The sequence below is a fragment of the Varanus komodoensis genome, unplaced genomic scaffold (assembly GCF_004798865.1).
Source record: "Varanus komodoensis strain SLA01 unplaced genomic scaffold, ASM479886v1 scaffold83, whole genome shotgun sequence".
NCBI lineage: Eukaryota > Metazoa > Chordata > Lepidosauria > Squamata > Varanidae > Varanus > Varanus komodoensis.
The window spans coordinates 2,543,157-2,571,125 of NW_025336520.1; the positions used below are offsets into that span (position 1 = coordinate 2,543,157).

The 27,969-nt window shown below is 48.6% G+C and overlaps 1 protein-coding gene across 1 annotated transcript; it reads left to right on the top strand.

Annotated features, from left to right (window-relative positions):
- The first annotated feature begins 546 nt into the window (after positions 1–546).
- POU2AF1 (POU class 2 homeobox associating factor 1) lies at positions 547–23,279 on the top strand. The gene is made up of 5 exons (XM_044456352.1): positions 547–595; positions 18,706–18,839; positions 19,495–19,537; positions 19,635–19,906; positions 22,102–23,279. Exons 1-5 carry the CDS (start codon positions 580–582, stop codon positions 22,414–22,416), a joined length of 780 nt encoding a protein of 259 aa, XP_044312287.1. The 5' UTR covers positions 547–579; the 3' UTR covers positions 22,417–23,279.
- The last annotated feature ends 4,690 nt before the right edge of the window (positions 23,280–27,969 follow it).

Below are 27,969 nucleotides of genomic sequence, written 5' to 3' on the forward strand. Positions count from 1 at the left end.
CTCAGTAGAATGGGAGTCATGGTTCTAACAACACATTTCATGGCCTTTCCAGCAAGGGATCCCATAAAAGGAGCCTTGGGAAGTGAGCACTGGGGTCCATCAAGGGAGCCTTGGGAAGTGAATGCTGGGGTCCATCAAGGGAGCCTTGGGAAGGGAGCACTGGGGTCCATCAAGGGAGCCTTGGGAAATGAATCTGAGCAAAGCCCCATGGTTTCTTTCTTGAGCCTTAAATATGTGGAGACTTCTAAAATTATCGTTGTTGTCGGTTCTGTCTCGGTGTGTATGCTTGCAAAAGTGACAACGCTCAGTCAAGCATGCGCACCGTGCCTAGCATCTTCCACACTGCAGTAGCCTTGAAGGAACAGGCTGTTGTGGTGAAGTGCAACATAAAGCAAAAGGGAGGGAAAAATTTGAAGTGCTTGTGGTTAGAGGATGTGACAACGTCACACTCTTCAGCAGGAACCTGGTCTTTAAAAAAAGCTGAGAGGAACATCTTGACAGCCCTGTTATCACATAAAGGCGCAAACAGCAACCCAAAATTCAAAGAGAGGAACAAAGGAGTCCATCCTGCACCAGAATATGCACTGGCAAAAATGTGAGTTCTGAACTTCTCTTCTTCTTTTACATAACAAGAGCAAACAGAGGAATGTCATTGGAGCCACATTATTAATGGAGTGCAAACCAGCTAGTATTCTTTTTCCATTTTCTGAAGTTCTTTTCAGTTTTTACCGTACCTGACCCACGGTGGAGAGGGCATTGTTATTAACATTTTACAGATGAAGAAACTGAGGCTGGGGAGTCATGGCTTGCTAAGGGCATGCAGGGGGTTTGCAGAGTTCAGCTCTCCACAGCATCAAGAAAGAGGTGCCGGGGCTTAGACAAGCAGGACACCTTGCTTCTTGGTCTGAAGCCCATACACCTAACAGTTCCTTCAAGACAGGGGTAATGTGAGTAGCATCTCCTGGAGACATTCCTGTCCTTGGATGTTGGCTGGGAACAAAAATACGGAGCTAGCTGCCTATCTTCAGCCTGTCTTCTCACTCTGTCAATGCTCATTTTGGAGCTGCCAGATTTGCTCCTTTCAGTTCATTGAAGCAGCCCAAGCCTTTAGAAAAGACCTTTTGCAGGGCTCTAGGAGTGAGTTCTACCCCGTCAATAATTTTGGCACATCTATAGAACCTGCGGCATCCTGGACCCCACTGGCATCCACTGGGAAAGTGGCCCTGGTGTCGTACTCTTAGGGAGCAATCCCATGGCTCCCAGAAGGGGCCATAGGATTTGTTGGGTTACCAGTGTCAAGCCCTGAAACAGAGCTACAACCTCAGAGCTGGGAGTTGGAGCTCTGACCCTTCCCGCTTCCCACTGCAACCGGCAAAGAAAGGATTGTGCAGGCTGCTTCTCCACGGTCAGGAGCAGGACCTCAGAGAGACAGCAAAAAGTGGGGTTTGGTGACTGGGGAGGAGAGGAGACCGGAGAAGGAGGAATGGGGGCTGCACTGAGGCCTCTCCTCCCTCCCCGTCCCCCCTGAAAAGCTCCAACAAGGAGCAAAGCAAGGCAAAAATGCAGGGAAGCAGGATGGGGTGGCAAAAGTCCCCCGCCCTGCATAAAATGAGCATAATCCTACAAGTTTGTGGGCTGATGATAATCCCCAGCGAATAATGCCCTAAAATCAAAATTTGGAAGCGTCCGAGTGCTGCGCTTGTACACAAAGGCTACGAGAGGCCCGGCACCAAACTTTACTGAGCAATTCAGGTTTTCTGCCAACCTGGCATATATTTTCCCCCGATAGTCATTTCTTCCTCCCCCTGGCTTTCCATTCCCACAACAGTCAGCAAGCTCAAGACTCATTAGTTCATCATCATCACCACCATCACCATCACCATCATCATCATCATCAGTTTCATTTCTACACTGCTCCATAGCCAAAGTTTTCTGGGCTGCTTCTTGCTCCAGATATATCACTCCCACTTAAATATGTCTATATGTATGCATGTATTTAATTTATATGCTACCCAATTAACCATAAGCTGTCTGGGCAGATTACATTCCAACAAGGCCACGGCATAATGAAATCAGCAAATACAATAAAACCAATAATAGCAATCAATGATCATTTTGTTTGTTCTTCTCCTAACCTTTGGCTCCTCCAAGCATTCTGGTCTGCTTGTGCACGGATGCTGTCCGTCAGCTACAAAAGAATGGACAGACTGGGATTAGAGGGAATGATAGATAGTTCCCATTTATCATACAGGGAACAGAAGCGGGGAATAGTTCCTTGTGTCCTCCCAGCGGGGCTACGCTGGTGCTAGGAGAGCAGTATGTTCAGGGCACCTTCCACAGAGAGGGGAAGGACAGAAGAAAGTTATTTACATTCCACGGGGTTCGCAAGTTTCCAGCAGGTAGAAGAACAACCCAGAGAATATTTCCAGTGCTTCTGTCAGGATTACTCACTGCTAATCAAATGTCGTCGAATGATTCATGAATGCACTCTTATTTTTTGAAGGGGGGCAGTGGTGACAAACCAAAAGAATTTCCATTTTAGAAAGCGAATCGTATCTTTTGCATTGGCCTCTTTAAAGACATGAATTAATAAACAGACGATTTAGCAGGTGCCCTGCTGAGGCTGCTGCCAGTGCAAGGCTTTCAGCATGCACAGAATGCCCGTTGCCACATCACAGCCCCGTCGGTGCACCTGCCTGTTGGCCCCACCACTCCAACCCACCAAGGGTCCTGTGGCCAGAAGACGTGGCCGCGAGAGGAAGTGATTGGGAAAGCTCATCCCGGGTCTCAGTTGGCACAGTAGGTGATCAGCTGCTGGGGCTCCCCAGGGTGGGGAGGGGCAGGGGGCACAATTTCCACTCTGAACTGGGAGCGTCGTTCTGGCCTTAATGGGCAAAACTAGGAAGCTGACCGATTGCAATTTCTCTTTTTGCAAATGAACCATCAAGCAGCTTGAATATAGGGATGGGACAGAACTAAATGAAATTCTTCTTCCAAACAGAACGACACTGATCTAGGCCTTCCTTAGGCTGGGAGGCGGACCAGGCAATTTTTACACGTGTCAAATGCAGTGCTCGTGTTCATTAACAAAGCCAAACAAAGTGAAGGGGTAGCCCAAAGCATCCGGCCTCTATTCGCACAAATGCTCCAGGCTCTATGTGGCTATTTCTGCCGGCATGACCCAAGCATTCCTGCCAAAAGTCAGCACTTTAGGATCCACGTTCTTTCGTGCTCTGTGCACAATTATCTTGGTGTCTACTCAGAAATAAGTCTTGCTGGATGTAATGGCTGTTATGCTTAAGAAAGTAGTTTTAGAATTACATTCAGGATACAGTTAATTCTTCTAGTGAAAGCAATGGGATTGAGAAATGCTTAACATCAGCTGGATAGATAATTCAGAAGTGTAACACCATCTTTAATGGGTTTTATGTGCCATTCTTGTTGGTTGTGGCCCCTCTGCTTTGGTATCTTGGTGCATGCGTGGAAACTCAAGTGAATTTGTAAGATTGGTTCCCAAATGGCAATTAGCCTAGATGGCTTTTAAAAGACTGGACAAATTAGTGAAGGATAGGCCCAGGGGTGGTGTCAAGGGAAGGCATTCCTACTTCTCATTATTTCAGCCTGCTTGTTTATCCCCCTCTCATGCTGGCCCAGGCAACGGTGTGATGGGAGGGAGAAGCAGAAGATGCCGTGATCCTTCCTCCCTGGCTCCCTGCCTGCCATGCAGGATGAACGGAAAGACGAGGAGCCCTCGGGGACAATTGTGGCCTGAAGTGCCCCATCGTGGCTCATCTCAGAAGCTAAGTGGGGTCAGGCCTGGCTACGGTTTGGATGGGAGACTTGAGTCCTGCATTGGACGGGGTTGGACCCAATGGTCTTCTAGGCCCCTTCCAGCACCATGATTCCGAAGGTAGATTCAGTGCTGGGATGGGGCCACAGGATGCGCTCTGGACCCAGCATTTGATGAAGCTACCAAGCGCTACGGGTCACAATGGCTGTGCAGGGTCTCTGGGTTCAGGGACAGCATACCATGGTATGCCAGCTGCCAGGGAGCCACGAACTGGGGGAAGACCTTTGCCTCCAGGCCCTGCTGCTGTGGACCTTCATGGAGGCATCTAGTTGGGCCTTTTGGGAGACAAGCCAGCTCCTCGAGACAGGCGTTTGCTGCGCTTCAGCGGAGCTCTTCTGGTGTCCCTAAACTAGAGGTGTGAAAGTGAGTGTACTAAGAAGCACGGAGCACAAGCTTGTGAGAGTTTTTTCATGCAAGTCCTTGGAATTTCCAGGGGACCGTGTCCACTTGGCTGGATGGCAAAAGCTGGTCCTTCTGTGATTCTGCAGCACGTTAGGCAAGGCTTTGGAACCCTGTTCTGAAAGTCATGAGCAGTGATACTGAAAGACGAAACTGTGACGAGTTTCCTCATGTGCATCTCCGTTTAGGCAAAGCCACCTGAGGAAAAATTGCTTGTGTTATCTCTGCAAACAGGACTTAGAGTTCACTGAGGTTACACAGGGCAGGTGTTTGACCGGCAATGAAGTCAGCAGGGTTTCACTAGAGTTCTTTGGGGAGTGTGTGAACCTTCATGGAGTAGCAATACTTCATGGAGTAGTAACAATACTACTCTGCTGTGAGCTCATCAAGAGAGACGGTATTGAGTTATGACATTCCCAGATCCGGGCATAAATTCCATGCATGGGTGGGATCGCAGCAAGAGCAGCATCTGATGCCTGGGGTGGAGCCACCCCTTCTGGATCCCACTGTTCCTTGGTGCGCTCCCACCAAGCCAAAAAGCAGCTCAAGCCAGGATCCCACCTCCAAGGCCCAGAATTGCTCCACTCCTGGGAGTTCGTCATATGACCCTCGAGAACCTCCTCCATGCTAGGCAGCTCCAGCGTCCCCAAGAGCAGGTAAGTCTCAGCCATCTCCCAAAGTTGTTGAGAGGATAACCTGGAGGGGAGAGAACTGTGCAACCCCCACTTGCTTTAAACAGTTTGAATTATTGGTTCCGGGTCAGGCTGCCTAGCCATCTAGCAGAGGCCTTTCCCTGGTGGATGCTGGGTGCTGCAGCTGGGATGCTCTGCATGTGAAGCACATGGTCTGGTCTCAAAGCTGCTGCACTTCCTTGTGAATGCCGTTGCGGTTTTCCTCTCTAGTGTCCAGGCTTCAGCAGCATCGCTCACTGTCGGGGCCTAAAGTTTCCAGCCCTCAGAGCTGGGCACCAGAAAGACTGGTCTGCACAGTTTCTCATTGGCAGTAGAGACTCCCCTCCTCTGTCATGCACCAGAAGAAGCTTGTGTTTGAACATTTCTCTTGTCATGTTAGCCAAGTGGAGAATTCTCTTGTGCTCTAACCAGCTCCACGTTTGCCCAAAAGCTTTTGCTTGTAGAACAAACACTCCAAGCAAGGTGTTTACTTAGCATCTTTGCTCTGGGTTAAATGTTGATGGAAACATCTGGCCATCAATGTGGGGGGGGGGGGGGGGGAGAGAGAGAGACTGGGAGAGCAAGACAGAGCAGTCCAATTTGGATCTTTTCCTCCTCTGCTGTAATTGGCAGCTTTGCTCCAAAAAAGTAAAGAAACCCTGGGAAAAGCGAAATCTGGGCCAGTTTCACAAGAGGTCCTGTGGGTTATCTCTGCAAACAGGTCTCAGCCTGCCCTGGGGTGTGCAGCGTTGACACTGTTTGGGGATCAGGGCATTCTGGGAGACACGCTCAGTGTCAGATTAAGGCCACAAGCTCGCTGACAAGGTTATGGAGCAACTGACAAGCAAGAAAACAGGACTTGGCTTCCATCTGTTGACATAGCACTGAGCTGACACCGGAGTACGAGGCGGAAGGGATTCCCACCGTTTCCACCTGTGGCTCTGCAGCGTGGCAGCCAAGGAAGGAGCAGGTGCATGAGAGGGTCACGCAGACACCCCTCCCTGGCCTGGGCCACCTTCTCTGTGCTTTGCCCTCCCTTCTGCCCATGCAGTCTCTCAGCCACAATGACGCAGGGTGGGCGACGGCATGAAACTGCCATGCCCGGGGGTAGCGTGCTGCTAAAAGCAGTGGCTGGGTGTCAAACACCGGGGAAAAGCTGCAGAGGGATCCTTCGCTCTTCCTGCATTTGTAGAAATCGATCACCCCCTTGTCCTCCCACAAGCAGGACTGTACATGCAATGAAGCCAAGGGGAGCATACGGCACATCGCTCTGCTGCCTGGGTCGGCCTTCCCCAACCTGGTCGCCTTCAGAGGAATTTGGACCGCAACTTCTAGAATTCCCATCCAGCAGGGCCATGGACTGGGAATTCTGGGTGTTGCAGTCCAACTGTGTCTGGAGGGCACAAGGCTGGGGAAGGCTGGCTAATAGGAAGGCTCCCTCCTCTCCAGGGTTGACAGAGAAGCCATGGGAAAATGGGGGGAGCGCATCACGACGGCCACGCAGCCCATGTAGGGGAGTGTCAGGCGGAGGGCAAATGTCCTGGGCACTGGCACAGTTTAGCCGGAACTGCACTCCACTTTCGGTGGGGGGCCTCAGTCCAGTTGGACATATTTTGCAAGTAAGTAAGGGCAGGAGCGCCGACCACTGCTTCCATCAGCCCATACCGCCGGCTCCACTGGCTAGGGCTGGCTAGGGCTGGCGAAAGTTGCAGGCCAACGTGTCTGCAGAGACACGAGAAACTCGGCTCAGAAGCGGAAGATCCTCGGGTGGCAGCAGAAATGGCCATCTTCACCTGAAACCGTGGAAAGCCATGACCAGCCTGAACAAGTCATATGGGGCTAGATCAGAGATGGGCAGCTTTGCAGAGTATGTGCCCCACATTCCCACTCTGAATCTATTGGAGGCAGCAAACTCACCCCACCCCACCTCACGTACCCCTGAGAATTTTGCATTCCAACAGCGTATATACTCCCCCTCTTGTTCCAGAGCATAAAGGCTGCGGTGATTTGGAGGCGACAGAGACCCCCAAGAAAAGACTGCGGGAGGCGGGTGTCCTGCCTGTTCTGGGGGCAGATGGAGAAATACTTTGGCCTTCTTTGTTCAGGAGTAAGGGCGCATTCATACCCTTCCTGAGAGAGGGCTGCATTGTATTTTGCTTTGTTGGCATCCTCAAACATCCTCTAGCCAGCTTAAGGATTACAACTAACAAAATAAAATGTTTAAATATCAGGATAAAAATGCAAACAATGCAGGAACTATGCTGCCTTCTGTTAGTATTTATGTTCTAGCATCCTTTTCAAGTGAGGATTCACTTTGAGATCCACTTCCAGTGCCTCCAAAGATGGGACTGTAGGGGTGTCTTTACTTTCTGGAAATCAATTGACTGAAATTGCTGGCATGAGGCTCTTTATACTGATTTGAACCATGCCAGGAAAAGAACGAGCAAGCCAGCAACCTTCTGTGGTGTTTGCTTACTGGCCAACAATCGTGTGGTGATCTACTTCACACACACGTGTTGGCGTCCCTGGTCCCTGGTGATATCTATATTACTTCTTATGAATATGAAACTTGGTACCATTTCCCTCCCCTCACAGGCAGCCTCTCAGAAAAGGCAGCTCCAGGCTTTCTGCTTTTGGTGTCAGCTGTGATCCTCAGCCATGCTCTGCTGCACTTGGGCTGTGAAGGGGGCTACTCCAAATAGACACAGCTGCATTCCGCTCCAGCTTTCCAGGAGCCTCAGTGAATGCAACCAAGGAAGAAATGCTGGCCTGCACAAGCTCTTTCCTCGCATGGCCACACTGAACTGTTTCTTCCCTGAGGTCTAGTCTGCCTGGTCTTCCCTTCTTCGCCTTCAAGCTCCTGTCTCCCTGTGGGATTGCTTCCAGCCACAGGGAGACAGGCCCTTCTTCCTAGATTCTGCGTTTCCCTGGGCTTGTTCCCCATTTCTGTTCCATCTCAGGGGCTTTGCACTCTCTGATCTGGATGTCCAGATTACTTTTCCTCCCATCTTCCCATTTTGCTAATTCCCATCTTTAGGACAAAATAAAATGAAGCTCAGACCTGCTGACAAGAGTCCCCAGAGCTGTTCTTGCTCTTCACAGCTGAATTCTGTAAGCTCACCAGCCGGTCACTCAGGGATGCTGGTGAGAAGAAGCCGCTGGTTTGCTCCATCACTTTTGGCCTGCTAGCAAGCGGTGCAGCAATGGCAGGGAAAAGCAGCAGGACCAAAACGAGTGGGTGACCGTGGTGTGAGGCGACCGATTCGTTCTCCCCAAAGGCCCACAGAAACCTGGAGAGCTGCTGCCTTGGATTCTCCCGGCCCTCCATGGAAAGGGTGCTGGCCACAAATGCACCTGTGGTACAAAGCTGGCTATTTTGCTCCTTCTGGTTGATGGATTCGATGTGATGTGATCTTATTTGTAGCCCGCCTTTCTACCAAACATGGCGCTAGAGGTGGATTACAAAGGCAATTAACATTATTAAAACAAATATAATGCTACCTTAAGATACAATTTACTTATTTGTATTTATTTAAAAAGAACTAGAGCATCCCTTGCTGTCTAACAATCAGACAAAACAGAACAGAACACAGCATCAATAAAACAATGAAAGCATAACTGTTACAGCAGAAAGTAGCCAAGCCATGTTAGGTCGGACGCCTATGCATGCTTAGCCTGGAAAAAAGTACTGCAGTGCCCCAGCCGCCCATTGTGGGGCTTTTTCCGCCAAAATAGGTTTCGGATTGTACCCGAGAGGCCAAAGGCCTTCTTCGTGCCGAGCTGTTGGCTGGCCAGTGGAAAGGCAGCAGGGAAAAGGCAACGCAAGCCACCCTAAGGAGAAAGTGCGCGGATGGCGGAGGCCAGACTGCAGAAGGGCCAAGTCTCTGCGGGAAGGAAATGTGAGGCTTTGCCAGGGCCCTCGCACTTCTTGGTTCAATGTCTTCGCATTCCTGCATAGCTGGCTTGCATTTGCAGCCAGGTCTGGCAGCACAGCGTGCCTGTATGTGCATAGTACAAGTCTTTGTTTAAACACACAAGCCCACGCCTTTATTTTAGAGAAGTTCCCTGTGATCTGCTGCACCCATTTGCTGCTCCTAGTTGGCTCCAGGGAACCTCCTCTGACCAAGGGACACCGAGGCAAGAGAATCCGTTTCTTAAATATTGACAATATAACCTAGTTTTTCATGGCAACGGGGTGTTCAGGGCCAGCCCCTCCATGAAGCAAGGTGAGGTCCCTGCATCAGGCAGCAAAGCAGGAGAAGCACCGGATGGTGATGTTCCTGCCCACCCGAAAGATTCCCCCTCCAGCAAGTACCAGCGGCTTCCATGTGGGGGGCATTTTTGTGGTGAGAGAACAGCCAGAAGGATTCTCTAGGGTTCCACCACCCCCACTGAGGTCTTGCAAAAGATAACTCTGATCTTGTGAGACCTGAATGGCCACTTCTTCTAGCCAGGTAGCCCTTTAATGGCAGCGGGGGGGGGGCATAGGAACAGGTATGACGTGTGGGGTGGAGAAAAGGGATGCCAGAGGGCGTGTGTGGCAGTTTAAGCCAGGAAGAAGTGCCACTGGAAGAGAGTAAAAATAAAAACTTCCCGTTGGCTCTTCTTCCATACATGTGCCTCCCCTTCTTGTTTCTTCAGGGGTTCAAGCTAGGGACAGTGCTTTCCTGCCAAATCTCCTGACCTTGGTAAGCGGAGACCCTCTGAACCCCGAAGCTTGCACCCCAGAGGGGGCTCCATGCCTAGCATTTCAATCTTTCCGCCCCAACCAGAACCTCAGAGGTGCTGTAGCATGACCCTGTTTGCTCTTCAGGCTTTCAGAGAGCTCTGCGGGCCACATGGATCCAGTCAAGCTTCCTCAGATGTCTGGGAATACAACCAGAGTCCCTCCAGTTCGGTCTGCTGGCTGGGGGATTCTGGGCGATGTCTGGAGGTCCTCTGACTGGGGAAGGCTATGGGCAGTTCTTTCAGCCCAAGGGCCAACTTCTGGTTTGGTCCCACATTCTAGTTATGGGGGGGTCCTGCACAGCCACTGTTGCAGCCTAAACCTTTTCTGCTGGAAACAATGTTTTAGGAGGAGGAAAAGCTAAACCAGAGCCGGGAAAGCACCCTGTGATTAGTGCTGAGGGCACCTCTAGGAGTAGTAGACCCCAGGGGGAGTGGATTGGGCCTGAAGGTCTGAGGTCTAGATCCCTGTGGGGGTTTGTGTCCTGGTGTGTGGAAGCCCAGGATCAATTGAGTCTTGTTTCCCTCCATGAGGAAGGCAGGAAATGGCTTGTGTCATGCCCACACTGACCCTTTGGTACAGAAGGCATCTCATCCAACTCTTCAAGACTAGCCAGCACTTCCCTTTCTAAGCTGAGAAATGGTTCGATCCCCATTGAACCAGCATGGATTCCTCAGGGGAATGCTGGTAGTTGTAGTCTGGGAAGGCATTCCTTTCAGAAGAATGATTCCCAGGGAAGACCAAATGACTGGTGGAGCAGCCAAAGCCTGTAATGTGGGTATGCCCCGTGAGTACTGCTTGAGAACCTGGGTGCAATCCAATGCATATTTAGATATGAAGGCCTACAACTCCCAGCACCCCCAGCCAACTGGCATGCTGGGTGTTGTAAGCCTTTCTCTGTCTAAATTTGCATCAGGTTGCACCTTTAGATTTAATACGAACAGTGCGATTGGAATCATATACACAGAGCTAGGAATGGTTTCTTTTCTTTTTCCTTTAAATGAACACAGCATGTGAGAAGGTGTGAGAAAGTATTTGAGGCAATTTCTTTTTTACAGATATGAGCCAAGATCCCTGACTAGCTTGCTAACAGAACCCTTGGGGTTTTATTTTTTTAAAAACATGATTCTTCTTCTCAGTATTTGTGTGTGAGTTTTATTATCAAGCGAATGTTTGCTTTTCAAGGCTTCTGCAAACAGGAAAAGATTTCCATTGTAGCTCCTCTAAAGCTTATTATCTTAATGTTTTTGTGTATTTGTGCGTGATTGTGCTGGAGAAGCAAAAAAGAGGGGAAAGAAAGACAATTGTTTGTTCTGGTTTGAACCACAAAACTGATAAATTTGTCACCTGCCAAAGTGTTGGAAGTTAAAAAAGGGCCTTGCGGAAAGTGTGCGCTTTTGGGGTTGAAAGACGACCAGTCAGCCATGCAAACCCTTCTAGGATGACAATATCTTGGCTGTACGGGCAGCGGCAGTGACACCGGAGAGAAGTCCATTTCAAGTAATGTGAACAGCAGCAGCAGCAGCAAAACTTGGGGCGTGTGTTTGGCGGCTTTGCAAAGGTGGGCTCAGCTCCATTTTCATCCACACTTCTGCAATGGGCAGTGGACAATAAGTCCTTTTATATCCTTCCACATATCCTTAGCACATGATTTCTCCTCGGTTTACATGACTTATCATCACAATGGTTTTCAGCTTGAATCTTCCCAGGGGATTCTGGGTTTCCTCAGCAGTGCCGAGTTCTTTGTAAGAAAAAGGTGGGAGATACTGTAAATCAAAGAAAGAAATACTTCTGGGTTCTAGTCTCTGCTCCACCATGAAGCTTACTTGGGCCAGTCACTGACTTGCAGCCTAAGCTATCTTACTGAGCTGTTGTTGTGAGGATAAAATGTTGTGGAGAAGCCCAGCAGCAGCCTGCTTCATCTGAGACGCTCCAACACCGTCCTTCTCCAGGTCTGATCAGGCGAGGCTTTGTTGCTCCGCTGTCTTGCTTGCAGGAAACGGAAGTTCTCTTTGATTTTTGAGATGTGCTTGTAACCTGGGAGAGCCACATGGCTGTTTCTAGATTTTGGCTGCATTTCTGTTCAGGCAGTGGAACACGGACACCGATGGCCTGTGTTGGAGTGCTGCACCAAAATTCAGGGTCTGTGGCCAGAGTCTCCTTCCAAAAGAGCAGTTTTGTCCTTAGGCTTCCTTCATGGACACCTGCGTTCAGCCTTTCCCAAAGGGAGGCATCCCTTCCTGGTGCCTACAGGTCATTCAAAACCATCACTCTACACTTAAGTTCCCATCTGGTCTACTGACCCTTCAGAAACAACTCATAGCCACCCAGTGTTCATGAACTGCTCCTGTGCAAATCTCCATCTTAGAGCAACAGACTCACGAAATCAGGAGAGATGCTGGAAGGGCATCCGATTCAGTCCCCCATAGCAGGTCTTTCTTGACATTGTGATGGATTGTCCTACACTGTTTTAAAAGCAAACACAGCCATTTTGTTGTTGGAAGTTAGAAAGGCATGGTCGTCCTACAGTCTCCCACCTGGCACCCCTTGCATAGCCATACTGGTTGCAAATTATGGGAATTGTAGTACAATTCCCGTCTGTAGTTCACCCCTCCGGAGGGTGCCAAGTTGAGGAAGACTGTCTGGCTGGATGCTACAACCTCAAAAGATGCATTTCAAATGCTCTGCCCTGAAAAGAAAACAAGACTTCTCTGTTGTAAGGGCTCTTGGTGATACATCCCCCCGCCAGGGCTGTCAAATGGGGTGGCCAATACGGGGGAAGGCAGGAGAAGGCTTGCCCAGATGCCCTTCTTGCATCTCCTCCATGTTGGCTGTTCATGAATGTGAGCAAAAGAAGAAGGAGCATCAGAAGGATGACGGGGGGGAGCTGAGCTTTTCCGTGTCCCTCTTGACCACCAAAAGCTAACATTCAGCCCCGCTGCCCTCTTCCAGCCTGAACTCGGTCTCATGGCCACAACAGAACATTTTTTAAATTTATTTTGATGGCACAATAGCAAAACCATGCACTACTACACCACTGGAGAAGAAAAGAAAAGAAACTAAAATATCACATTTGTTGAATTGAGAAAGATCTTTAATTAGTTACATGTAATTATATAACACAGTGTATTGATATACAACAGAACATGTTACTGTTATTAAATTAGGTACACACAGACCTCAGCACAGATGCATCCCAAATATCCATATATGTATCCAATTGTAGATTATACCTAACGGTCACCCCTTTGAAGATTGAAAGTTTCATAAATCTCTCCCGCAACATTGTTTTAATGCAAGTGGTGACATAGCCATCCAATGTTGTAATTTAATCTTTTAGCTGTCAAAAAGGCACAGGAGATCCATCTGTGTTGACAGTAAAGTAAATTCCAAGAAATGAATAAGTAATTCCAAAAATTCACTTCCCTTTTGCATTTGCAATGCTCGTTTGCTCTGTGCAAACAGGAAATTTGCACTAATGTCCCCAAATTTGCACAACTTTCTTCTGGAGCTGAAGGTGGGCCTGATCCAGAGGGATCTGAGCAAATGGAACTGGGACCATCCTGCAATGTGAACACAAGGATGCATCCGGCTATTTATTATTCCTTTTTTGGTGGATATATTCATGCTCATGATTGTGTTTACAGCTCCAGACAGGGCACAATTTGCAGACAAAACCCAAATCCCTCTACATCCCTGTTGTGGACTTCCACTTGTTATAAAATGTTGGCGCTGCTTGTGATGCAGAATATGAGAAACCCAAAGGATTCACTGGTGACTTTGGACTGGGTTCTGGATGGCTGCAACACTCACACCTGAACTGCACCTTGATGCTTGTCATTCTTTGGTGCCGGAACATTTATGATTGATTTTTATTCCTAACCTGGCCTCTCCTCAAGGCTTAGAGCCGGTTTCAGTAACCAGACTGCCAGATAGAAGCAGCTTAAATCAACATGGATTAAACCTCATCAGTTCAGAACTGGCCTTCCGCTCGAAACGAGGCAAGACCATGTCTGTTACAGTGGGCCTTGTTGCAGTCATGTAAGCCGACCCGTTGAGCACTGCATTAAAGTGTCTGCTGGCACCTTGCAAAACGGAGGGCGGTTCTCAGATGAATCTTCAGACTTGTATAAACTAATATTATTGTACAAATGACTCTGTCCAGAAATCCCAAAGAATTAGTGACTATTTGTGTTCTCATCCGTGCAGCTTGTGGTAATGCTGCTTTTGATGGATGGCTTTGAATTGGCAGATTTAGCTTTGGACGAGGTATTTGTCATCATTTGCAAAATGTTTAAAAGAGAGGTGAGGAAGAGACAATATTTATAGAAGCATCCCTGGCAAGCTGAGGGCTGTTTCCTGGAACTTGCATTTCAATCAGAGGCTGGCTGAGGGTGAGATATGACCGTGTGGAACAGCCGGGGGATATTTGGCCCAACCCTTCTTGTTCCTGACTGGCAACTTGGACCCGAACTCAGACTTGGAACAGCAAAGGGGGAAAGGCAGATCTCCGGATATTCTGGGATTCAACTTCCAGAAGCTCCAGCCAGCATGACCAGTGGTCAGGAGGGCTGCAGTGCAGGTCCAGATCATCCGGAGGTCTACCTTCCGCCTACCTTGCTTAGAAGACCTGGCTTGACCTGGACCCTTTACCCCTGAAGCGGTGAAGCCAACCCTGACCACCAGAGGGGCACACGGGGGGGGGGGGGTTCGCTGCCCCCCTCCCATGTTTCAGCACATTCCTCCCAGAAATCCCTTGCCTCAGGTCACTCGGCTGGGACTATCGGGGGCCATAGCTGGACACTGTGTGGGACAGCGAGGGGGTGGCAAGCACAGGGTCCAAACGAGTGCGGGGTGGCAAGCCGGCATCCACACGGCTTAGTTGAACTGCGCTAAATGTCAATACCAATTAAGTCTGTGCAGTTAAACAACGGCGGGTCAGTGTTTGCCCGTCGCTCTGGTGCGTTTGCATCCACCGGCCTTCTCGAGTTCACTGAGCAATGCAGAAGAGGGGTGGGAACCTCTCGGTCTGAGGGCCAGGCAGGTCTCGAGGGCCACCTGCCAGCTGTGGGTCGAACTACAAGCAAAGGGTGTGAGACGAAAGCCAAAACGGCTGGGGCCTAGAATATGCGGGGGGGGGGGGGAATCCAGCAGATTGCCGTTCAAAACTCATCTTGCCAGGAACTAAGTCCATTTCAGACTTTTGGGATGTGGGGGGAGCGTTGTGCACAGGCGGGGGGACAACCAAACAGTGGGGGAAAGGGGACACAAATGGAAGAGGACATGGTCCAGTGACCTCCCACCCCTTTCCCATACAATTCCCATATGAAGTCAGAGGAAATCTCCATAAAAGGCCCACCTGGAAGTAACTTTCTCGTACACAGTTGGCACTCACTATATGGGCAGCTCCCAGGGAGACATGGGAAAGGCAGGAGGGGGGGTTTAAATGGTGCAGCTATTTTGAATTTTCCCAACTTCCAAAAGCACCCTAAAATAAAGCCAAAACAAACAAGATGGAAGAGTCAGTTGGAAAACATTAGGGGGTTATGCTTGGAAGCTCATGGAGCATCCTAAAGCCAGTGCTCCCTGGTGACTGAATTGTTTAATAACACTACTGACCCACATCCCCCAAACACTTTTTGTTTAAAGAAAATAAATGAATAAGCAGTACTGAAAGATGCCATGGAGTGGGTCACCATTCAGTCATCTCTTAATTGGAAAGGCTTCCAAAAAGCTCTTGGACTGTCTGAGTTCAGTAATAGCACTGTTAATCCCACAAGATATTGCTCTGTTAAAATACTGGGTGGATTTTTATTTTTATTTTATTGCAATTTAAACCATAATCATAAATGTGGTTATGCTGAAGTCTCAAAGATGAACTTGGATTTTCTGGATGCACTGGTGCTTTTGGTGCTTTTATCTTCTCGGCATGGGAAGGAGATGTCTTTGCTTACTGTTAGCTATTCTGGCCATTTAATGTTTTCCTTGTACAGTAGCTGGAGTTGGCCATGTCTTTTCCCCAACATGTTGACATAAATTATTTTTCCTTGGCTCCACATGCAGTCATTTTCACAGCAAATTTCATTGGTTGTAGAAACCCTCCGAGATGTTCTTCGTGCTTCTCTGTGCCAGGCATTGATTCCTTATGCTTATGGGTGTGCTTATGATTCCTCACCCATGGTAATTACCCACCATTCAGATATTCCCCAGGGATTCTCCTACACTTTCTGATCATTTCCATCACTATTTTTTTAGAAGGAAGGAAACGGTAGGAGTTCCCAGAACCAGAAACCCTCGCATTTTCTCCATTCCCCGCTACAACAGTGCCATCTTCTGGCTGCATAAGGGAGCACATTGTAAAGGCAGAAAGGGGCAGAAATAAAGCAAATGTAAAGGAGCCAATCTTAATCCCACCCATCATCATCATCATCATCATCATCATCATCATCATCTGGAAGCAAAAAGCCTTGGGGAACTGGCTGTTAAGAGTTTCCTTTTGGGAAGTCCAAAGCTCAGTAAGGGGAGGGGCAGCTTTTTCCGGGTGAGGCCATCCTGGGCCAAGATTCGTCCCTTGGCTTGGGAGGTGTGTTGTGTAGGGCAAGAGGCAGAAAATATTGGTGGTGTTGGCCTGTGGGTTGCAAGATCAATGCATGCAAGATCATTTTCACTCAGCGGAGAGCTGTTAAAATATCGTTAATTGAATAGCAGCTGTTTTAAAAGACAATAAAGCACCATAAAACAGCATATAAACACAGCCGGTAGAATGCATTTCCCAGCATCGAATGGCTTAATTAAAAAGCTGAGGCAAATTGAAAGTCTGAATTGGCACCAAAACCTCCCTCTTGCCCAGCTGGGCCACATAAGCTGTAGTGGCAGGGTTGGCAGTCCCGCTGTAGTGGACTGCCCATCTTTCTGGGACCCTGTACCCCAGCATTTGCCTCAGCAAGCCAGATGTTGGCTCCCTCATCCTCTGCACGGGTAGCCATAGGGACCCTGCTGCCATGACCCTTATATTCTTCCACATTTTCTTCTCAATAGATTTTCCATGGTAAGAGAAAAGGTTTGGGAAACATAGAGGGCTACAGGCGAAAGATCTGGACACCCACACCCCATAAAACTCTGTAAATAAGGTAGGATTGGAGCAGGAGAGTGGCTGTCAAAAATAATAATAACCAATCAGGGCCTACGGCACGAACCTTCCTGGAACAGACCCCATTCATTTCCCTGATGCTTCTGCAGAAAACCGTCCCGATTTCTTTTGCAGGCCTCATGACGGATTGCAAGCTGGATTTCATTCCTTGGCCATCCCGGTGCCCTGCTACTGCACATGGTTACTGGTGTGCAGAGCAAATATCATACAGATGGCATTTCCACACAAAATTCCCTGAGATTTCTGTGTTCTCCCATTTCTACCTCCTTTCCTCTGGATTCCAGCCACATTCCCCTGTGTTTGGCACTGGTACTTAGAAGGATTAGAACATTTTCTGCATTCCGCCATTCCGGTAGTTTATGCTTTGATATGAATTCAAAGAAATAGAGCCAGATTGGACTTTTCTTGGAAAGGTGTCTGGTTTTGCCTACTTAATTAGTTAGCTGTGCTTGCTACAAACAGGGGGTTGCTCCTGCATATCTGTTGGATACATCCATACAGATAATTTTGGACAAAGCCCTGCCTCAGAAAAGTTGCAGTGTGGCTTTGACTGAACGCTATCAAGGGATGTTTCCAATAATTTCTTCATTTCCTAAGCTTTGCTACGGTGGCGATTCCACTGCCACAGAACACTTGGTGTGTGGCAACATTTAACCGTTTCACATACAGAACCGAATGGTGCTTCTGAATGAGTCACACTCTTGCTTAGACTTCACTGTGGTTTTTAGCCGGCTGCTGGCTTGATTACTCAGAGAAAGTATTAGCAATCCCCATGAGCTGCAATTATTTTATTTATTTATTTAAAATATCTGTATGCCGTCCTATTCACAAAAAAGCCTCAGGACTAGCGGCAAAGCAAGAAAAGAAATGACGTTTTCCTGCCTTTGTGATCCTTGGCCATGGTAGCAGGAAATCCTGGGAGTTGAAGTCCAAAAACATCTGGAGATCTGCCTTTTGTCTCCAGGACATTGAAGGATGCAGTCCCATCCATGACTGTTCAGACAGAAAAAAAGAGTCTTCCAACTCCCAGCATGCCCCAGGCAACCATGCTGGCTAGGGCATGCTGGGAGCTCTGGAAGATTTTTTGTCTAGACGTTTCTAAGATGGGACCTTAAATCATTTTCAGATTCCAGTCAATGCCTCAAGTACTGCAAACCCACTCAGGGTGACAGGCTAGAGGCTTGTCAGCAAGGTCAAATTATATTCTTCATTTGATATAATTTATTCTTCTATATCCTTTCCAGAAAGCCATGGGGTTCAAATCAGATTCAGCCCAGTTTCAATTTGTAGCCCAGGGAAATGCATCCTCAAAAGTTACCGATGAGTCACACGCAAACTGTTTCATGCCACACCCTTTCTGAATAAAAGCAATCAGCTTTTTTGTTAACTAACCTGAAACTACAGTTTTCACAGGGTATGGGTTTGTCACTCCTGATTGGTCATGGGAACAGCGGCTTTGCTCATCATTTACCAGCATTAGTCACTGAAATGTTGACAGCAGATGTTCAAAATCAGGATGCCAAAATAAATCTAACCTCCCCTTTGCACAGAGAAACCAGACCCCTCACTTTCCATAATCAGGTTTGGGTTTGTGGGGCCAGCACTCTGCACATGATCAAGGAAACTCTCGACTTTCCTGTACTCCACTTGGAATGGGTTCTGCAGACCTAGCAACACCTGGGCCACCTCTAAACTTGCTGTGTGTGTGGAGATTGGTAGCCCTGGGGGTGGGGGTGGGCTTGTCTCTGGACACCATCCCACCCAAGCCAGCTTCTTAGAATGTGCCCAGGATAACGTGGGACAAGCAACTGCAGGTGGTTCCTTGTGGATCATTGGCATATTTCTTTTCACTGGAGAAGAAATGCTGAGGTATCAAAGAAGGAAAGTAATGATAAAAATGGTTTCTTAGCTTCGGCCCCTGAACAGCCACCTCCACCGCCGCGCCCCTACCAGGGTGTTCGTGTCAAGGAGCCGGTGAAGGAGCTGTTGAAGAGGAAGCGAGGCACCATCCAGAATGCAAACGCAGCTGCTGCGGCGACTACGGTAAGAAACACCAACCGACGACCCTTGGGGAAGTTCTCCTTTTGTCTGGTGGGCTTCCACCATGCCATCCTTGCTGACATGCCAGTTCTGGGTGCAAGGGAGCAGGCTGGATGGGCCCGAGGGCTTTCCGTGCCGACGAGAGCCAGTGGGGTACAGCGACTGGGACTCGGGCGATTGGGGTTCCATTCCCTGCTGGGTGACTCCAGGCCAGTCCCAGACTCTCAGCCCAGCCTCCCTCACAGTGTTGTTGTGGCAGGGATAAGACTGAGGGCAGGAACTGGTGGAAGATGTAAGCTGCTTTGCGTTCATTGCAAGAAAAATGCAGGGTATAAATCTAAGAAATATACACTTAAAATGGACAGACATCTGTGGGCAAAACCTGCGTCTTCCATTTTGAGCCAGGAGAAGTTTCACTACCCTGCATAGCTCAGCTGCAAGGAAATGAGGACACTCCTTGGGGCAGGAACGCTGGCGTGTCCCTTCACACCTGCCATTCCCTGCATGGACACTCGGTTTGTGACTGGCTTCCACTCACTGCCCTGATGCTCGCTCACTGTTTGAACACGCCTGAGGTGAATTTCCTCCTTGGTCTCTGAGTAATACTTTCTTTCACATGTTGTGCTCGTCAATCAACCCATTATTTTTTCCCCTTTAGGTGTTTTTGCCCCATCAGTCTCTCCCGTCTTATTCACCCACCGGTAAGGGTTTCCAAAATCCCCCCCCCCCCCGCCTCTCAGTTTGTTCCCAGCTTTGCTTTCTGGCCCTCAGTTTGCTCACCCCTCCTTTGCCTCGCAGGCCAGCTCTGCGCCGAGTCGGACCTGGTCGCCTCTCCGGTGCCGCTGGTGGATGAAGGGTCGCTCTATTCGGGCTGGCTGGCACAACCTTCCCCGTCCTCGCTGCAGCCTTTGACCCAGTGGACCACCTACCCAGATTATGTGTCGCACGAAGCTGTCACCTGTCCGTACACAGCAGACATGTATGTGCAGCCCATGTGCCCCAGCTACACGCTAGTCGGGACATCTTCAGTGCTGACCTATGCGTCGCAGCCGCTGATCACCAATTTCACGGTGAGTTTGAACGCATCGTCGGAGGGTTGCCCATTCTTCAAGTTGTGTTGCGGGATGCTTACAACGGCCATTAATTTCTGTTTCGTGAGGTTGCCTTTCCACCCGTTTTTAAAAAGCTATCCACACGCCTGAACGCTTTCTGGGGATGAGGTTCAGGACCATGGACAGCAGCTTAAGCATTCCCTGTGGGGCCCAGGGAGGGGTCCCCGTCCTCCATTCAGCCTTTCCCAACCTGGTGCCTTCCCAGTTGTGTTGGAACCCGGGTGCCAGAACCCAGCGTGCAGCCCAAAACTTCAGGAAGGCTAGTCCCTCTTTCGTATCTGTGTTTCTTACATGTTGGAGCTTCTCTCTACCACAAGGTACCTCTGGCCTGGGAGTCCAAGCCAAGCCAGCCCTGTGCGGATTCCCAGACTTTCACGCCCGTTCTTCTAGGCCCACCCCATTTCCCCAACCACTGTTAATTTGGCAAGTCCTCAGCTTTTGGATGCCTTCCATGCCTCATTCTAAAAGGCTGATACTTCCGAGGAAGCCTCAGAAAGTGCCATGACAGTCAGGGCCTTCTCGGTCGTGTCCTCTGCATTATGTTGCAGTCTCCCTGACCTTGCAACATCAGTATCGTTTCATTGATGGGTGAAGAGCTTTTTCTCCAGGCATTTAAATCAACGTTTTTCTTGTTCTTGATGGTTGAAAATTGTTCTTAGAAATCTCTTTTTCTCTCTGCGGTGCATGCTTATAGGTTTGCATATACATGAGTTTTGTCAGATATTTTAAAGGGTTCAGTCACTGTAAATCACACAGAGAGCTGCAGCTATTGGGCGGCATGGAAGGTGATGCATGGCATGAATTACAGTCCATTTGCTGTGTGTCACTGACTGAGCATTAAGCTGCAACAGGTTGGCATTTTTGGGTCCCTGCTCTGTTCCATTTTGCCTCTGGACTCCCCAGAGGCAGGACACAGCCTCCCTCAGAGCTCCAACATGGAGGTCGGCCCTCAGGCCAAAGGGAGTTCCACGGCCCTGCTTGGTGTTCGAGCTGCCAGAAACAGACATCGCCAAAGCAGACGTGCAACCAAACATTCGCCACCACACCCCACTGCCCTCTAAGCCTGTGTGCGTGAGAAAGGAAGATGGAAAAACTATCCGTGCAGGATCCTTGTTTGCTTCCCAGGAAGAACGAGGCTTGGAGAGGGAGGGGAAGAGGGTCCCTATCCGGAGGGGGCCTCGACTTGGGCTCAGCCAGGAGTCTCACGGTTCCATCGCAGCTTGTGGGCAGCAGTCATTGACGGCAGCCATAAATTGCATTGTTCTGTCCTGTTGCCCAGAATATCGAATGCCGGATTTGCATATCAAAAGGGAGAGCCTGAATGACTCACGCCAGCTTTTTCCCACTCTGTTTCAGGGTGATATTTTCACAACTTTATCTGCAGCTACAGTGTGAATGTGATTCAGAACCATTTTATTGGATGGTTTTCAAGTTTCTTCACATAAAATATGCAAAAATCCCCAGCTTTTGGGAGCCACCCAGAGAGCTTTGGCTGTTGGACCATTCAGAAGTGGCACTGATGACCAAGATGATGGGATACATCAGAATATGTATTTATTTATTGGGTGTATATGCTGCCCATTAACTGTAGCGTCTCTGGAATGCTTACATACAATTAGTACCACAATGCAATGCAATAAAATCAACAGTGCAATAAGACCCATAATAACAATAACATCAATGATAGCCAGCCAAAATATAAACAATTAAAATAGTAATTGAAAGAATTAAATATGTAGGATAAATAAATAAATCGAGAAGCTAATTAACAACAAATAATACAAAAAGATTATGCACAATCCATAAAACTGTAAAATCATGAAAATACAAAATTGCAAAATGGTGGCAGCAATTAATTAATCTTTAAAATACTCCATCAAAAATAGAGCCCAACAGATTCACCGTGCACAGTGCCTGTGACGCAAAAATGACTTCAGCTAATCTCATGTGGGAGAGAATAAAAGTGGTCCGGGCTGATGGGAGCTGTAGGCCAAACCACCCTCGCTGTCACCCCTGCACCAGACCGTCCCTCTCAGGGTGCAGGTGTGGACAGAAGACCCCGCAGCCCCCCGCCGGCATGAGCGCATGGGCAGCTGGGTGCAAAGCCCTGAGAGAAACGCCACCGATGGCTCCGTGTGTTTTGTTCCAAGCAGGCGAGATCCACCTCCGCGCCAGCCGTGCTGCCGCACCTGGACATGATGGACCAGCAGACTCCTCTCAGCTACTTCCCTTGGACTCAGCCGCTCTCCACTCTGCCTGCACCTTCCCTGCAGTACCAGCCCGCCTCAGCGGCCATCCATGCGCCTCAGTTCGTCCCCGTCCCCGTTTCGGTCCTGGATCCCGTCCCCCAGGAACTGGAGGACACGAGGAAGGAGATGGGCCCTTTGACCATTGAGAAGCTGCTGCTGCAGGAGGAGAATAACGATGGTTATGATTTAAACAACAGCCTCCCCGTCGAAGGGCTTTAAGGCACAGGGCTTCAGCCAAGAGGGATGGCGGGACGCTTCTCAAACCTCCCCGGTTCAAAAGTCATTCAGTTCTCTCCTACGCACATGGGGTGTTTCCAGATGAGGGTTTTATTGTGCCATCGCCCTGCCTCGTGGTGATGAGGACCCAGGCAATTATGCTTCTCATGGGTAGCCCTCCTGCGCTCTCCCACCGCTCCACCTGTCCTTTTTCTTCCTTCACAAAAGCCGTTAAAGATGAAAATGCGGAAGAGCTGCATGAGGGCCTTTGTTTGGTTGGGCTTACAGCGGCCTCTCTCTCTCTCTGGAAGCATCTCGGACATGGAATCGGGGTTTGAGGCATTGCAGGGAAAAGCCAGTGTCTTCATGCACCCCTTTTGGCACCTCGGTTCAGCCAATGAAACTGCAGTCCCTGGTTTATCCCTGCTAAATCAGGAACACTGCATGCACACCTGCAGGGCCCACTGGGCCCTTCCATCTAAATGGGGAATTGGGAAGGAAGATGGGAAGAATGAGAAGACCCTGTACTGTCTCCTTTCCAAGGGCAGAGCCAAGCCAGCCCTGTAGCCGCCGGCCAGAACCTTCAGAATGTGGACAGCAGGTAGTTATGGCTGGGCTATTCAAGCAGCATAGCCAAGAGAGGGCGCCAGGTTGGGGAAAAGCGAGTTAAATTATTTTCACCCTTGGGGCTCCTGAAAATCTTGCTTAAAATGCCACATCATTCTAATATATTTTGACCTTTGAAAAGATATTGAAGTTCTCATTTGATTCTGCGTTTTTTACAAGAAGGAAGGGAGGAAGGAAGGACGGAAGGAAGGAAGAAATGCTTTCATGTTTCAATGTTGTGCCTATCTTATGTGTTTTATTGTAGCAATCAAAATACTCAGAGTTCTTTGTAAATATTTAACTGAGATAAATCAATTAAGATTATGAAAAGGCAAGCTGGGTCCCTGCTATGTTTGAAATCTGGACTGCGTTTTTAAAAGGACTAGTGCAGTATGGTTGTAGAAGAAACTGATAGTAATAAAAGCCAGCAAGGGCTTCATGTACACACCCCCTAAGGACTGCTTCTGGAGTAGCAAAAGGGGGGGGGGAGGCTAAAAGGAGATGCAGATTTGCATGAAACATGCATGTGCAAATGCATAATTACTGTTATTTAAATGGAAATGATAATCGAGCAAGCGGTAATGGAGAGTGGGTGAGCTGGTGCCCCACTTGGGCAACCGCAAGGCTCTTTGGCTTTAAATTAGACTTAGACGGGGCAGCCCTTCGAACACAAGCCTGATCCGGACAGCCGGCAAAGAGAGGCATTTCCTTTGAAGCACAGGCACGTCTGCCTTAAAGACTTACACATAAGGGGCTTCTCACACTCGCAGTGCTTCTGCGCTGCACACTTACACCTGCATCGTGGCTTTCCTTTTATGCCGGGCCCTGTGGGAGCACGTTTGCAGCTTGTGAAACGAGAGTGCGCGCAAATCAGTCCCCGGCCGTGGCAAGTCATTACATGAGCATCGTTTATGTTGCTCCCCTTCCCTTGATCCTGCAGTGTGCCCTATTGGTACAGTCTCTCCGTGGAGAGGAGATGGGTTGGAAAGCGTCGCCCTTCCACGGAAAGTCCACTCCAGAGGGTCAGGAGGTTCTCTTGCACGCTGGCTGTGGGCCCGCACCACAGCCATGACTGGCGGACGAGCACTCCCCGCAAACTTCTGGCGCGCAGCCTGGCTCTTGCTCAGGTGACGGTGGTGGTGGAGAGGAGGAAGAGGAGCAGGAGATGCCATGGCCCACCTCTTTGCTGGCCCTCTGCTTGCCAAGCAAGCCATGAGGAGGAAGAGGATGAGGAGTGAAGGCAGGGTGGCCATGGGGGTGAGAAGGTCAGCTCGGGGGGGGGGAGGCGACCATGGTCAACTCAGTGAGGCAAGGGGCCATCCAGGGTGTTCTGGATAGGGGCCAGCAAACACCCAGAACTGGAGTTGATGGGCAGCCATGCCATTAGCAATCACTTCTGCCCCAGGTCAACGACCTGGACCATGGAATCATTTCAATTACAGTTCCATGCACCACCGACTGCAAATGGCCCATTGAGCTGCCCGTACTGGAGAAAAACTGAATCCCAGTAAAGAAAGGAAACCTTTCAAATGTATACTTAGCGTTATCTTGGCAAATGCCATTTCTTCATTTCCGAAAGGACTGTTGACATTCCAAGCGTTCATTCTGTAAAGTTTTTATCATGTGTAGGTACAACAATCTGGAAGCAAACATTGCTTGCAGGACCTGAGGGCCAACCAGAGCAGTAAAAAAGTTTGAGTCTCTTCCCGCACCCCCACTCCCATCTCCTTCTTCCACCTGGACTTCAGGTGCCAGATGTACAATTGCCTCTTTGTTTGGAAGAAAGGGCTGCTTTAATGGAATGGAATGCCCTGCAGTAATTCTTCAGCTAGAAATCAAGGAAGTCCAAGACGCTGAACAGAAGCAGCTGCCTCTTGTTCTGTAGGCTTCAACCTGAACAGCCCGGAATGCCCACACAATCATAGCCCAAAGCTTTCACTTCTCCAAAGACGCCTCCAGATGGACAGAAGAGCATAAGAACAGTCATGGTGGATCAGGATGAGGGTCCACCTATCCCAGCATTCTGAGCACTTAATGGTGGAACAGCTGCTCACAGGAATCCCACAAGCAGGGCAAGAGTACCACCCTGGCACTCAACCTCCAAAGCCACTCAAGGACCTCAGTGCATGGAGGTGGCATAGAGCCAACTGGACTAGTGGCTCTTGATAGCCGTCTTCTCCATTTATTGGGTCACTCCTTTTTCAAAGCCATCCAAGTGGAGGCCATCACTTAATCATGGGAGGGAATTCCATAGTTTAATTATGTGCTGTATGAAGGAGGACTGGACAGCTTCACGAGATGACCCCTTTGGGTTCTAATATAGGGGGAGAGAGAGAAAAATGTCTCTCCACTTTCTTCACATTATGCATAATTTTGAACACCTTTGCCATGTCTCTCCTTACTTGCCTTTTAACTAAGCTAAACAATCTTAGCTATTGTTTTAGCTAAGCCTTTCCTCCTAGGGGAGTTGCTTCAACCCCTTGAGCATTTCCATTGCCCTTTTCTGCACTTCTTCAAACTTCACAAGGTTCTTTTCTAGGTGCCGTGACCAGAGTTACACACATTCTTCTAAGAGTGGTCCCTCCATAGACAGGGAGGATGCTACTGGCAGTTTTAGTCCCAATCCCTTTTCTAATCATGCCGAACATGGAGCTTGCCACTGTCGCAGTGGCCATGCCTCGGACATTTTCATCCAACTGTCCACTACGACCCCAAGATCCCTTTCTTGGTCAGTCATTGTTGGCTCAGCCTATACTTGAAGAAGGGATTTTTGGCCCAACATTCATTACTTTATACTTGCTTACACTGAATTGCACTTGCCATTTTGATGCCCCTTCTCCCAGCTTGGAGAAATCCCTTGGGCTCCTCACATTCCCTTTTGGTTTTATCCACCCAAAATAATTTGCCAACTTGGTCACTTTGCAGCTCACACCAAATTCCAGATCATCGTAAGTGGCATACAAAGCATTGCTCTTAGTAAACATCCTTGTGGGACCCTACTTTTTACAACCCTCCACTGGGAGAAATTGCCATTTATTCCCAGCCTCTGCTTTATCTTCTTTAACTAGTTACTGATCCGTAAGAGGACTTTTCCTCTATTCCATGACTGCTAAGTTTGCGCAGAAGTCTTTGGTGAGGGATTTTGTCAAAGGTCTTTTGCAAGTCCAGGTAACCAATGTCTACTGGACCACCACACTACAAGGGTCAGTGAGACGGGACTTACTTTTGTGGAAGCCATGCTGATTCTTTTCAGCAGGACTTGTCCCTCAATGCTTACTATAGAGAGCTAGGCTTGGGGTTACCATTGGCAAGCACCATTGCATGCCAGGATCATTCACTGATGTGACGTGCTAAATGCCACTGTCATCTGCATGTCCAGCTGGGAAATGGGATTCATTTTGAACCCTGTAAGGATGAGGAGCTTCTCATGACTGCAGATGATCAGATGCCAGGTGTGCCTATTTCATCCCCCCAGGAAATGCTGCTGCTCATCAGAGTAGGCAGCATTTTACCTGTGGACCTGAAGTGCACAAATATTTACTGTATTTCTTCAGAACTGGAGAGTTATAAAGCCAAAGAGTTTAAGTAGGAGAAAGGCAAGACAGAAGAGTGAGACACTGAAAAGTAATGGATAGCCCCAGGAGTCATTTTACGGGAGATACAAGGAGATCACCTGCAGGCCAGATGCTTATCTTTTTCACTCTCTCTTACACAAACAATGTTCTTGCAAGCACCTTCTGGCCCTTACAGCTGGCTGCTACACATGGAGGCAGCAGTTTGGTGTACGTAGCCGTGAACTTGCCCAGTAAAGTTCTGGTGGCCAAAGTACGTCTCTGCTCAGTTTTGCTGGACACACAATTTTAGATGGTCTATAAAATGCACATTAGCCGATTTCACAGATCGGGCAATGTGGGGATATTAGCCACAATCGGGTCAAGCATAATGCTAGCCCATAGTTTGGTTGTTGGATTCTGGTTTGTCATGATTTATGAACATGGCTGTGCCAACAAACCATGGTTGGTGAACCATGAGAAAAAGAAAACTGCTGTGCCCTCCAGGCTAATACCTACACACAGCTTTGTGTACAGAGATGTTAAGTAACAGGCACTGGGGCCTTAGAAGGTCAGTTGTCTGATCCAGCAGAACACATATGGTACAGGATTCATGGTGCGTGGCAACTAGCCTTGGTAGCCAAGAATGTCGGTTGATTGCTGACCCCCAGAAGCTGATAATTAAAGGGGGAAGTTATTATTCCTGTTCCACCAGGCTGGCTGCTGTTGAGAATAGGACTGCTCAGGGGGCAATCCTATGCATGTCTGGGAGAAAAGAGTCCTTCAACTCTCATGTGCCTGTAGGAGCAAGACAAGGATTGGAAATTCTGGTAGCCATGCAATATTTTCCTCTTTTTTCCCCACGAACTGGAATAATTGCTAATTGTGCATAGGATAGTTTCTTAAATTAGGTGAATCTTGACCCAATACAGCAAGGCAATTCCTTCATCCTTAAGTTCTAGGTATGCCTCCCATGCTGGTTTCCTGACCAAATTTGTTGGGGCAGTGGACAAAGCTCTCTTAACTAGCTATCTCCTCCTTTTAGGCCTGACCACATAGACAGCCAAAGATCTTTTGCAATCCACACTTGTATTACCCCACAGTCCAAACTGTCATAACATTTCATTTTCTGGTGCTCCTTGTTGAGGCTTTTATTGTGCAATGTTCCATGTTTACAGAATTTTTCAGGATGTCCAGATTTTAGCCTCTTTGATTTGTAAACATTCCGTGTTTTTCCACTGCATCTTCCATATCTGATTCTTATCAAAAAAAAAACAAAACAAAACAAAACAAAACAAAACAAAAACCACAAAGGAGAAAAAGAAAGAATGTTGGGCATTTGGATTAGTAGAGACAACAATAACTATGTGCCCCTAATCACACATCTCCCCTGCCCTAA

Coding starts and splice junctions, on each gene's coding strand:
- POU2AF1 (XM_044456352.1), top strand. Junction 19,538..19,634: donor CCCGTCTTATTCACCCACCG/GTAAGGGTTTCC, acceptor TTTGCCTCGCAG/GCCAGCTCTGCGCCGAGTCG. Junction 19,907..22,101: donor CGCTGATCACCAATTTCACG/GTGAGTTTGAAC, acceptor TGTTCCAAGCAG/GCGAGATCCACCTCCGCGCC.